We start from the raw sequence: 12,778 nt of genomic DNA on the forward strand, positions 1-12,778 counted from the left end.
ATTACATTAAAGGTCGATAAAGTATTTAAGTGTTTATTCTCTGTCACAATGGTATCAGATGACATATTCTCACAAGATAACTGCTGTGCTTGACTTCTAATAATTAACCAGTAACTAACTACATTTTAACCAACTACATTGCTGTAGGTGTGCGCATTCATTTTGTGTGTGGAAATGTACATTATATGATATAAGGATTCAAAAGCACTTGTGGAGCTCTTTTTATGTTTAAGGTATGAAGCAAATGCTAACACTTCATAAAAAACATCATATTATGCGAACATCTTGACTGTAAATAGTAGCAACAAATTGTAGAGGCCTAGTGTGAATGTATTTAAACATAAAACTTCACAAAAGCTACAAATAAGGAAATAAATCACAACTTAGCATCATGGAGTTTAGCAGCAGAGTATTGCATTTCTGTTTATTTCAAGTTGCCAATTCTTTCTTTATGGATCACTGGTTGCTCCATGTTTACTCATCTCTGTCATCTGAGTGACATCACCACCCTGCTGCCGCCACAAGGGCTTTAATTCCCACGTCTTCACTCCTCAGAGGGGCATCAGTTAGGAACTTCTCTTTGGTGGCTTTCTTAATTCTTTTGTTATCATTTTCATTTGGCAACAGAACAAAACAAAAGTGCTGTTAACATCTTGATGGTAAAGCACCAGAAAGTGCTGGAATGACTGGGTGAAGGGAGGAAGAGAACGAGGAAGAGGTGGTGGAGGAGGTAAAGAGCGAGCAGTTTCGGGGGAGGAGGAGGCAGCAGGTCTCATTGCTGGATTCGACGCACCGACTGCACCTGGAAGGACTGAGCATGGGAGCCCCACTCTCTGTAATGTTTGTACTCGCCGCCATGACGATCGCACTCCATGATGTACTGGTAACCACGGTAACCTGGAAACTGGTAGCACACCCAGCTGGAGGAGGAGAGAGGAAGGAGGAGATTTGTGATAAACGTGTGATTTACACAGTGAGGGAGCTGTCGCATACATGATTTGAAATCCACTTTGATGAAAAGTATCTCACTCAAGACAAACTGAGGTTGGACCAGTTATTTTATATGGATATATTGGAACTAAACATATCTTTACAGCTTTTTGATATAAATTATTATCAAAAAACTGCCCTTATCAATGTTATCAAACCAAATGCTAAATCTTAGATTAAACAATGTTATCTTATAGCACATGGTAGGATATATATATAGGATACATAAATCCCACAGGGAAAAACCCAAGTATCATTGTAAGTCTCATGACAAGATATGAGCATTTCATGTGTGAAATTAATAGGCTGAAACAAAATATGGCATATAGCTGTGTAATTTTAAAGACGAACCAGAAGATAATGTTTCTGAAACATAAATAATCACAATTTTTGTAATTTATTTATTAAATAAAGATATTTTATGTGCATTTACATATTCATTGGGCAGTTTGAGGATTAAGATTCAGCTGTAACGTTCAGGTTATAATAAGTTCAATGTTAAGGTAATGGTTGAGGATATGCATTCAGATGTAATGGTTAATGTTAGGGTAAGGGGCCAGGGAATGTCAATGAGCGTCCTCAAATATATAAAGTATGTGCATAAACAATATAAACCAAGCTTTCCATTACAAAGCCATATGGATGAAGTGGGCTGGATTTACCATTCTGTTCATCTAAATCAGTATTCACGTTTCAGAACCCTGTGGGGGTGGGATCCGTATACAGAGGTTTAGACTTACGCGCCACTCTGAACTTGCATGGATCCAATCTCGTTGTTGCCCCAGCCCATGGCCTGCAGAGACGGGTAGTCATCGTTCACCTCCCACTGGCGTCCCATGAAGTTCTCCTTCTCAAACAGCACAATCTTGGATTCCTTGTGGTGCTATGTAAAGATAGAGTTAGTCAGAGTTATTCACAGAAAAAAACTGCAATGGTTACACTGTGTTTGTTTTGTGGAAGGTAGCTGGAGTGAGACAGCAATGATGGTGCTGCGTGTGATCTTAAACTCAACCCTTTTGTTGTGGAAAAGTGTTTCTGATAATCGGACAGTGAACGCCAATATATCATAGATCCCCAATGAGGATCAAATTATGGTTCAGTTGATGCTACAAATACTTTTAAAGCCTTTCTCCAGAGGGTTAGGATCATTTGATTTTTACCTGTTATTATGTTTCTGTGTTAATCATCTTAAAAATAAAAATCATCAGAAAGTTCTAACAAAGATTTTACACCAAAATATTGTATATTAACTATAATCTTAATTTGGGTGTGGAATAGTTCATAAGATAACACTGCAATACAGCTGTGAAAAGCATTCGTCACTCTTTAGAAACCAGGGCTCTCATCCCGAATGAGTCAGTTTGATCCATCAAATAAAGAACCTTTTAACTCAAGTGGGATTTGACAAGTCACAAGTCCGACAAAAGTGAGATGGAGGAAAACAGAAGCTGTTGAATTGAGACGGACACTCACAGCAGAGCAGATGGGGCGGAAGGACATCATCCTCTCAATGTGGTAGGCGTTGCTGCCGCTCCAAGACTCCCAGTGAGGATATTCTCCTCTCTCCAACACAAACTGCTGTCCACAGAAACTGGAGTGCTCATATCCTGCCCAGCTGTCCCAGGCAAGCAGACAAATAGTATATAAAATGACATTTGGACATCATCATTGGATCATTGGGAAATTTATAATAAAAATATACAAATTATCAGATATTGAGTGGGTGTTCCTATATGATATCTTAACACCCACACAGTAGGTAGTGCATGTGCTGAATTTTTTCAAACATCACTGAGAGGTAAACTACCGTTCAAAAGTTTGGGATCACTTAGAAATTTCCTTATTTTTCAAAGAAAAGCACTGTTTCTTTCAATGAAGATAACATTAAATTAATCAGAAATACACTGTTTACATTGTTAATGTGGTAAATTACTATTCTAGGTGGAAAAGTCTGTTTTTTAATGAAATATGTGGTTATGGTATAGGTGTATAGAGGCCCATTTCCAGCAACTATCACTCCAGTTTTCTAATGGTACATTGTGTTTGCTAATCAAAGACTAATGGATGATTAGAAAACCCTTGAAAACCCTTGTGCAATTATGTTAGCACAGGTGATAACTGTTTAGCTGGTGAGAGAAGCTATAAAACTGGCCTTCCTTTGAGCTATTTGAGTATCTGGAGCATAACATTTGTTGGTTCAATTATACTCTCAAAATGACCAGAAAATGAGAACTCTCATGTGAAACTCGCCAGTCTATTCTTGTTCTTAGAAATGAAGGCTATTCCATGTGAGAAATTGCGAAGAAACAGAAATTTCCTACAACAGTGTGTTCTACTCCCTTCAGAGAACAGCACAAACAGGCTCTAACCAGAGTAGAAGGAGAAGTGGGAGGCCCTGGTGCACAACTCAGCAAGATGACAAGTATATTAGAGACTCTAGTTTGAGAAACAGACGCCTCACAGGTCCTCAACTGGCAGCTTCTTTAAATGGTACCCGCAAAACGCCAGTGTCAACGTCTACAGTGAAGAGGCGACTCCGGGATGCTGGCCTTCTAGGCAGAGTGGCAAAGAAAAAGCCATATCTGAGACTGGCCAATAAATAGAAAAGATTGATATGGGCAAAAGAACACAGACATTGGACAGAGGATGATTGGTAAAAAGTGTTATGGACAGTTTGAGGTGTTTGGATCACACAGCAGAACATTTGTGAGACGCAGAACAGGTGAGAAGATGCTGGAAGAGTGCATGACGCCACCTGTCAAGCATGGTGGAGGTAATGTGATGGTCTGTGGCTGCTTTGGTGCTGGTAAAGTGGGAGATTTGTACAAGGTAAAAGGGATTTTAAATAAGGAAGGCTATCACTCCATTTTGCAACGCCATGCCATACCCTGTGGACAGCGCTTGATTAGAGCCAATTTCCTCCAACAACAGGACAATGACCCAAAGCACACCTCCAAATTATGCAAGAACTATTTACGGAAGAAGCAGGCAGCTGGCATGCTGTCTGTAATGGAGTGGCCAGGGCAGTCACCAGATCTCAACCCCCTTGAGCTGTTTTGGGAGCAGCTTGACCGTATGGTACGCAAGAAGTGCCCATCAAGCCAATCCAACTTGTGGGAGGGGCTTCAGGAAGCATGGGGTGAAATTTCTACAGATCACCTCAACAAATTAACAGCTAGAATGCCAAAGGTCTGCAATGCGGTAATTACTGCAAATTGAACATTATTTGACGAAAGCAAAGTTTTAAGAACAGAATTAATATTTCAAATAAAAATCATTATTTCTAACCTTGTCAATGTCCTGACTATATTTCCTATTCATTTTGCAACTCATTTGATAAATAAAAGTGTGAGTTTTCATGGAAAACACGAAATTGTCTGGGTGACCCCAAACTTTTGAACGGTAGTGTATATTTGCCAAATTTTCTGCCAAGCATTTTGATTGACTCACGCTCCACATTCCACCTTCAGCGAGCGGATGTTGTCCACGCCACACTCCATGATGTTCTGGCACGCTGAAGTAAACTCCAGACGCTTACCCTGGAAGTTCTCCTGGTCATAAACTGTGATCTGGTGGGAGGGGGACACAAATGCATTCATGTAGCTTCCACATGCCAAACGCACACACTGGTGTATGCACAGAGGCAAACATCATCATGGACACAATCAGGCCAGATGTGAAATTTACATTTGTTAATCTTTGATTTTGTCAGTCATTCATGACAGGACTCACCTTCCATGGTCCCAGTGGTTGGGGATTATTGAGAGCCATACTGTTTCTCAGCGCTTCTTTACCTTCAGAGTAAAGAGCGATGAGAAGATAAATACAAATATTACACAGTTCAAACACAACCTATCATCTCCTCCTAAACAAAAAATGCATCTCAGCTTATATTTATCATTTATTGCCAAGCATGTATGATTCTCTCCCAGATCTGTGTGTATGCCTATACAAATAGATGTACCACCTGATGTTACAGCTTTAGCACACATTTTATAATCTATATAACAGAACACATGACCGGTGGCATGTGTATATCTGTTTGAAAGCTCTCTTGAGGCCGACTAAACGCTCACACTTGTTGGAGCCAGCCATTGATGCAGGCACAATGCATGTTTGTTCTCCTAGTGCACGGTCAGTATGTCTGACCTCAGTCTATACATGTATGTGGCTCAGCAGAATAAACAATGACAAAAGACACACAAACGTATAGAGACAATGGTCAACAGGATGATGAATGGATTGAGATGGAGAGCTTACCTGACCGCCCCCAAAGAATATCTGCTCAGTGCGCACAGGGGGGCTCCACAAAAACGATGTCCTGGCCCCGGAGTAAGTGGAGCTATTTATACCTGCTGGTACTGAGGAGCAGCAGGCCCGTGGTTCAGGGCAGGAGTCAGCACATTGCTGGTCCAGTCATTGTTCATCGCTGAGCTGCTGGGCTTTAGTTCGCAGCAGTGGTACTGGACTCAGGGCACCGTGCCCAGTGCAGATAAGCACATGTTCCAAATGGGCCATGACCAGTGGGCAGGACCAAGTCCTGTAATGGCCTGGTGCAGGAAACAGATCATCACACATGTGGGTTTTCTTGCCATTGGGTTTAGTGTGAAAGAAAAAACAGTGACTCAGTGTGAATAAAAGAAAACAGAAAAGGAAGAGACATACAGAACATTTAGGATCTTTGGATCCAAAAATTTCCTTGACTAATGTCTACACAACAATCCTGTATTTTAGAAGTGGTATCATAAAGTTCTTCCCACAATGTGCCATACGTTCCGTCTCCGATTTCATGTCCACCACTACTGACCCCACATCTCTGGTCCTGTCACCTTTTCACTGACTCCTATTGTCACACATGCTCAGTCATACACACACACACTGTCATGCAGATGGACATGCAAAGGGACATTCAGTGAACACAAAGAAACACGCACACCTAAACATTTAGCTAGTGATGAATGACCTAAGTACCTGCCTATTCTATGACTCATCATTAAACAGTAAAACTAACATAAAGTGATGCTTTCTTTTCCATTGAAATAACATAACTGTGATTAAAAGAGTCCTTGGGCAAAAGTATTGTGAAAGTGCATTCAACTTGTATTTTATAGAAAGTTTTACTTATCTTCTAAACTGTTGACTTTTGTAGACTAATATCAACTTTAACAAAACTTTATATAAACAACAACATTATTTAATATTTAAACAACTCATTATTTGCAAATATGGCACAGCTACATATAAATCACATACACATATATTGTTTTTATAATTTTGTATTATTTTCCTAAAATTAAGGTTTATCTCCTATATAACTAAAACTAAAATGACTTATGAATTACTCGATAGTGTGAAAAATTTGACTACTATTTATGGATACAATTCTTGGAGATTGTACAAAACTAGTGTACACAGCTCATAAATATAGATAATTATCACATTATCTATACAAAACTTTAGATAAATGAATGCAAAAAAGGCTTCAGATAAGGGAAGTGTGTACTAGGGTGCTAGAATTTCTGCAGATTCCGACGGTCAGTGCCCTTCCCTGTTTTGAATCAGCCAACTTCAATTTTCAAAACTATCAGTTCCTTTCTAAGCCTGAGCAAATGTGCTAAAAGTTTATTGAAGCTCAACAAAGAACATGTGTAAAAACATGATGGCTAAAGACAAAGATCTGTAGCTGTAGTTTTAAACATGTATGAGCAAACTGACATTTCAGTTCAATCAGAGAGATGATGAGAGGGGCGATTTTGATATTTTGTAGGCTACATTATATTCGCTGTAGACCAGCAATACTACACAAATACTAATGTTGTCACTGGAAATGTAGTTTGTTTTGCAAAGATAAGGAAATCTCAAATTCCTTGCGACAAAAAACAATGACCTACTTAAATGTCCCGCTGCTCTTGTTTTTAACACAAATACCCCAGGACTGTATGAACCACAAAATGTATCAAAAATGGTTTGATCAGTTACAGTGAAATTGTCTTTTTGACAATTATTCTATACTTCCTTAGTGGGTAAATGATTAGAATAAGAAGAGACATTGGCTATTTTCTTTGTTCTTGGAAAAACAAAATATGACATTTCCTCTGGGTTCTTGTTCTATGCTCTAATAATTCATTTTAAAAGTTCATCCTGTGATCATTTGCCCACAGACTTTCATGTGAGAGCTGCATCTGAAGTTCCATTTGAGAGAAATCATCTAGTAATATTTGTCTGCAAACATTTGAAAATATAATAACACAAATTTCACTATACCCAACATGGAAAATCAATCATTAGAGCACAAAGCAAACAGTCATGCAGGCAAATCTGAATGTTTTGCTTTGCTTACAGAGGAATCTGTGGCCCTTTGGTCACAATTATTCCGAAAACCATGTTTTACTATGTATGCATGTCACTGTGCATGTACATGTGACATGTGTATGTGTGGATACAGCCTGTAATGAGCAAAAGAGTGTCCAGCACTCGCTTCCTCCAAACAATAGAGAGATGGGTGTCGTTCCTGCAGTCAGCACATTACATACACTCAGTGGCTCAAAGGCTTGGAGCAGCGGCAGCAAGGATCAAGAGAAACGGAGAGAATATGGAGGTGAAGAAAAAAACAGAGATCACAGAGAAACTGCAGAACAAATGAAAATAGAAGAGGGAGAAAACACATAAACAATTAATAAATAAAGTTAGGAACAGACGGTGAGAGCGGTGGCAACTTTGTGTGTGTGCATGTGTGTGAGAGAGGTGAGAGTGGTGTAGTGTAAAGCCAAGCAAACTTTCTGCTGATGGCAGTGACTGTCCCTCTGTCCCCCACAATGGTGTTGGACAACAAAACAAAGCAGAGTCAGCTAAACTCGTTCACAGAGAAGCAGCGCGACCTCTAACCCCTGTACCATGCTCTAAACAGCTCGCAGCCAATGAGGAGCCAGAATCCTGCCTCACTAGACTTGGCCTGGACGTGAATATATATATATATTACCTCCCTCACAACGCGTGCGTCAATCACTTTCTCCAACGCTCGGTCCATTTCAACCTGCTGTTGTAAGTGTAAGTCTCCACTCTCAGGTCTTTTAACTCTTTCAGAACTGACAAAATCACTGTTTTTAGGGAAATTTTGGTTTTACTGTAAACACAGACTTTGGACTAATAGAACCAGACGAGGATTAATTCCTCTTGAAACTTGACTTTGAACTGAGATGATGTATAATGCAGTAGGGTGTGATTTTTAAGTTCTAGAGCTGCTCTCATGTCCCGATGTAGAATTAATGCAAGAGATCCAGAGATGGATGGATGGATGTTTATTTGTTAAAAGGTTGAGTATTCCTGCTCTAATTTAAAGGACACGATGTCAGAGTTTATACTGGGAATTTTTACTTTGACTGGATATACAGTCAACATTTTGCTACCAATGCTTGCATATACTAAAGGATTTTTACTTTTCTTCATTTTCATTTTCACATTTTATTCTGTGGAAAAAAAGAAATCCTCAAGATTTATATTTGGTGCATCAAGGAGAAAAAACGTTGAAATGGGCTATTTACAAAATGATTTAATCGTAAACCCTTGAAAATCTCGTGTGTTCTGATTCGTAAACGTGTAGTCCAGGGCGTGTCAGTACATTGTGACATCACAGTCGGGTGTGGTTACACCATCACTGACGATGGGTGTGGTCAAAGGTGAAATCGACTAAAATCTTTAGAGAGGACAGTGAAACTCAGATCTTTAAAGCCTTCCTTATGTTGATATTATTGAATTTCAGTTTAATTTGATCTCTTTATTTATTTGTCTATTTATTTATATTTTTGCCTGTTTTTATGATTTAGCACATACTTTTGAATTAGTTTTTTTATTACTTTCTGATTAGTTTCCTGTTAATACACATATTCTCTCAGGACTTCATTATATAATCCTCATTTTAGAAATTTTTCTATTTATTTCTATCCTTTTCTTTTTTCTTTTGCTATTTGAATTCTTGTCCTTTATTTTTTACGTTGAGCATTCTGTTTGTAAGCAAGTACTACTTTCATCTTGTTCCATTAATGTCTATGTAGCTGTAAATTCATGTGAACATTTGAACACCTGCAAAATACAAAGCTCTCAGGCTATGTTAGAGTCATGAATATCTTCATATTGACATTCATAACATTTAAATATGAAGTTATTCATCACTCCATGAGATTTTCTGAGGGCCTTCAGGCAGCTCTGATGTTGATGATTGAATTTAAATGTTGACTTGAGTAAAAGACGCAGCTTTCCAGTGACTCTTAGAAACAAGAGGAATCCTTGTGCTCACAAATATGGTCTTTTAAATGCCACATGTACTGTGTTGTAGTACATAAACTGACCTCTGACTTTTTTGCCTCTGTTTTCTCCAGAACTGATCATGTCTCACTCAGGTGCTCAAGGCAGCATTGGCAGCCACTCTACCATCGGGCTGCGCAGTTCAAAGGTAACAATATTAAAGATTCCAAGAACTACAAAGACTAATTAAGACTGCAGAAATAAAAGCATTTTGCTTGTTTTTATTACTCAGATGTACCTCTATGAACACGAGAACTTCCAGGGTCGTAAGATTGACCTGTCCGCAGAGTGTCGTAACCTGGCTGAGAAGGGTCTTGAGAAGATTGGCTCCATCAGGGTGGAGAATGGACCGTAAGCCACCAAACTTTCCATCCACATAAGTGACAACTTTGTATTTGTTTTTCTCATGAGATTAAAAGTAAAATACCTATCTTTCCAGCTGGGTGGGTTATGAGCAGCAGAACTTGACCGGGGAGATGTTCATCCTGGAGAAGGGAGAGTACCCTCGCTGGGACACCTGGTCCAACAGCCACAGGTGTGACCGCTTTATGTCAGTCAGGCCCGTCCGCATGGTGAGTAGAGTTCGATCTGCAGGATTTGATGTATATACATATTTGTGCTGCATTTTCCTGTCTATTTCTGCACCTCACATCCATCTATCCTCCCGTCCATCTTTTATTGGTATGGAGGACAGGGTTTTTAATGGCTTTAGGGACATTTTTATTTATTGGTCCTAACCCTAACCCTAACCCTAAACATCAACAACAACATCCAAGGTGTCTGTATTTTAAATGGTGACAAAGTAATGTGTGTTTTTCTCAGGACCCCCAGGACCATAAGATTTGCCTGTATGAAAGCACAAACTTCGAGGGTCGTAAGATGGAGGTGTGTGACGAGGATATTCCCAGCCTGTGGTCCTACGGCTTCCAGGACCGTGTTGCCAGCATTCAGGTCACTGGTGGAACGTAAGTCACATCTTCTCTCCTCTCTTTAGTTTAGGAGAGAAATTTAAAGTGATAGACACGTATTTTAAAGTTTAATTTCATTAAGGTGACATAACCGAGATCATTTGAACGTGTATAACGTTAACTATGAAGATTAGCAGTAGAAAAAGGTGAGTCAAAGATTATACAAATTTAACTTCTAAGCTGCACCAAACTTCCCACACTCAAAATGTCAAGTTTTATGGAACTTTATTCTGTTGGTTTTGTGTGATCTTGCTTACAAACAAACAGACAAAGAGACAGGGGGGAAAACATAACTTCCATGGTTACATTTGGGTCAACATAATTATAGTCTTGTGGTTTACATCGACTTCTCTCTTCTTCCCCACACAGCTGGGTGGGCTACCAGTACCCTGGCTACCGTGGCTACCAGTACGTGTACGAAATGGGACCTTACAAGCACTGGAATGAGTGGGGGGCCCACCAACCCCAGATCCAATCCATCCGCAGGGTGAGGGACATGCAGACACATCGCAGGGGCTGCTTCGAGATGACCGCATAAAGAGGGATCCAACAGACTGTGGGCGAAGGGAATAGCAAGGGGTCTGGCTCGCCACGCTGCTAACCATCCCTTGGAGATTCTTCAAGAGCCGCTTAGCTAGTACAAGTTAATGGCTTTTGAATATTGTTATTGCTTTTACTGGTAGGATTTGGGAGTATGTGCCATCGAGAATGATTCTGTTCGGGATAATGTTCTGATTGTCACAGACCTCCATAGTAACTGTCACACTGGTAAAATCAGTAGCAATGCTCTCTGTCTACAGACCTCATTAAGATTATATTATTCTGCCTATTTATGAACGGGGGAATAAAGGGGATGAGTAGATTTAAGGTCATAGTTTGTGTTTTATTAGTTTGTTTCAAGGCTATTCGCAACCACACCTACAAACCTTTGATTTTATTTTTATTTATTTGCCTCAGTTAATGCTGAAATGATGCCAATAAGCCTGTTCATCATCTCCTGCTCGTGAGATCCACAGACTTTAGAGAGTTAAGGGACAAACAGATCATATCACACCTTACAAAGTTCAACCATGAACAGCTCTCAGCTCGGCGCATGCCCTGCAGTAGGGTTACCAGGCAGTAGGAGGCGCTATCTCCTCACCACAGAGCACAAGCCTCACCTCAGTGACTCGAGGAGGGTACTTGCCAGCCTGTGATTAAACAACAGAAAGGTGGCCTTGCAGGGTTGTGTGTTGCAGATGTGAATATCCTTATGGCTGGCCTGTTTCAGCTCATTGATGGGGCTGTCCAGAGGATTTTACACTTTCTCAGGGATGCTGGCATCTGGAAAGCAACTTTCCATTAGAAAAAATGAAATAAAAATATCATACCTGGACAGTTGTCTCATTTCCTTTTTTCTGTATTCTCTAAAAGGACATAACGGTGTTTAGCTCAGGTCAAAAGTTGTGGCCAGACATGTCAGGCAGTTGTTTTTAGAAAGTACATGAAAGCAAGCATATCCTGATCGATAAGGTGTGTTGACCTACTTTTAATTCATATTTGGGTATTTGGGTAATGTCTTGGGCCCTGTGCCTGAAACGTTACTTAGGAGTTAACTAAAAGGGTTGTGGGAACATGAAGGTGTACAGATATTTCTTGTGTCGCTGTTGGCAACAAAAGAAGCTGGTGAATATAGTGAAGTATTTAGCAGGTGGAGCTAGGTCGGGATCCATCAGGAGCTGGTGGAGACCAAAATAAAGCAATGAAGAACAGTAAATGTTGGTTTCCATCCATCAGGAAGTGAAAAATGTCACCCCAAAATAATAGTTTGTTCACTGTGGGTAACGGGTTTTTCATAACAACTTAATATCCAAAGGTTGATTAGCAGGTTGTTCTACTGCCCTTAGTGGCCAAAAACTGATTAACATTAAATCTGTTTTAAAAATAACAGACCACGTGATGATAGCTTACATGTTGAGACATGCAACCATAGACTGTAAATAAAAAGCATGCAACATGGACAAAATTCAAGGCCCAGGATATTTTATTAAACTGAGGTTTAGAGAGCAAAGTGAAGCTGACATCTATTTATTTCTGTACATGGGGATCTCTTCTAAATTTTTCCCATCTAGAGGACACTCCTATAAAGTTGGTAGCATTGAGTAACGAGTAAATTCTGACCCAACTACATTACCCATAATCCTCTGCTAATGAGGAGAACAGTTTATTCACTTTACCTGAGGTTAATATCAGTGTACCTGTTTGTTTTCCTACATGTGTTTGTAGCGGTTGCATCTCTGTGTGTGAGTATGGAAAGACACTGAATGTGTGTGTGTGTGTGTGTGTGTGTGTGTGTGTGTGTGTGTGTGTGTGTGTGTGTGTGTGTGTGTGTGTGTGTGTGTGTGTGTGTGTGTGTGTGTGTGTGTGTGTGTGTGTGTGCAGATGACGAGGCGCGCAGACCTGTCTGCCATGCACCTCTGGTCGGTTTAAAGCCACAGGATTTGGATTAAATAGCTTCTGAGAGAGCCGATGAGCCTTGG

General features: G+C 40.0%; 2 protein-coding genes across 2 annotated transcripts; one reads left to right on the plus strand and one right to left on the minus strand.

Moving 5' to 3' along the window:
* Positions 1-772: 772 nt before the first annotated feature.
* cryba1a (crystallin, beta A1a) lies at positions 773-5,403 on the minus strand. Its single transcript, XM_053422715.1, has 6 exons — positions 5,251-5,403; positions 4,723-4,784; positions 4,441-4,559; positions 2,464-2,605; positions 1,731-1,873; positions 773-920 (listed from the first exon to the last, which is right to left on the minus strand). Exons 2-6 carry the CDS (start codon positions 4,759-4,761, stop codon positions 773-775), a joined length of 591 nt encoding a protein of 196 aa, XP_053278690.1. The 5' UTR covers positions 4,762-4,784; positions 5,251-5,403.
* A 3,970-nt stretch (positions 5,404-9,373) lies between these two features.
* crybb1l3 (crystallin, beta B1, like 3) lies at positions 9,374-10,797 on the plus strand. Its single transcript, XM_053422716.1, has 5 exons — positions 9,374-9,439; positions 9,524-9,642; positions 9,731-9,863; positions 10,114-10,256; positions 10,629-10,797. Exons 1-5 carry the CDS (start codon positions 9,374-9,376, stop codon positions 10,795-10,797), a joined length of 630 nt encoding a protein of 209 aa, XP_053278691.1.
* Positions 10,798-12,778: the final 1,981 nt, after the last annotated feature.

The sequence above is a fragment of the Pleuronectes platessa genome, chromosome 5, assembly GCF_947347685.1.
Source record: "Pleuronectes platessa chromosome 5, fPlePla1.1, whole genome shotgun sequence".
NCBI classification, from domain to species: Eukaryota; Metazoa; Chordata; class Actinopteri; order Pleuronectiformes; family Pleuronectidae; genus Pleuronectes; species Pleuronectes platessa.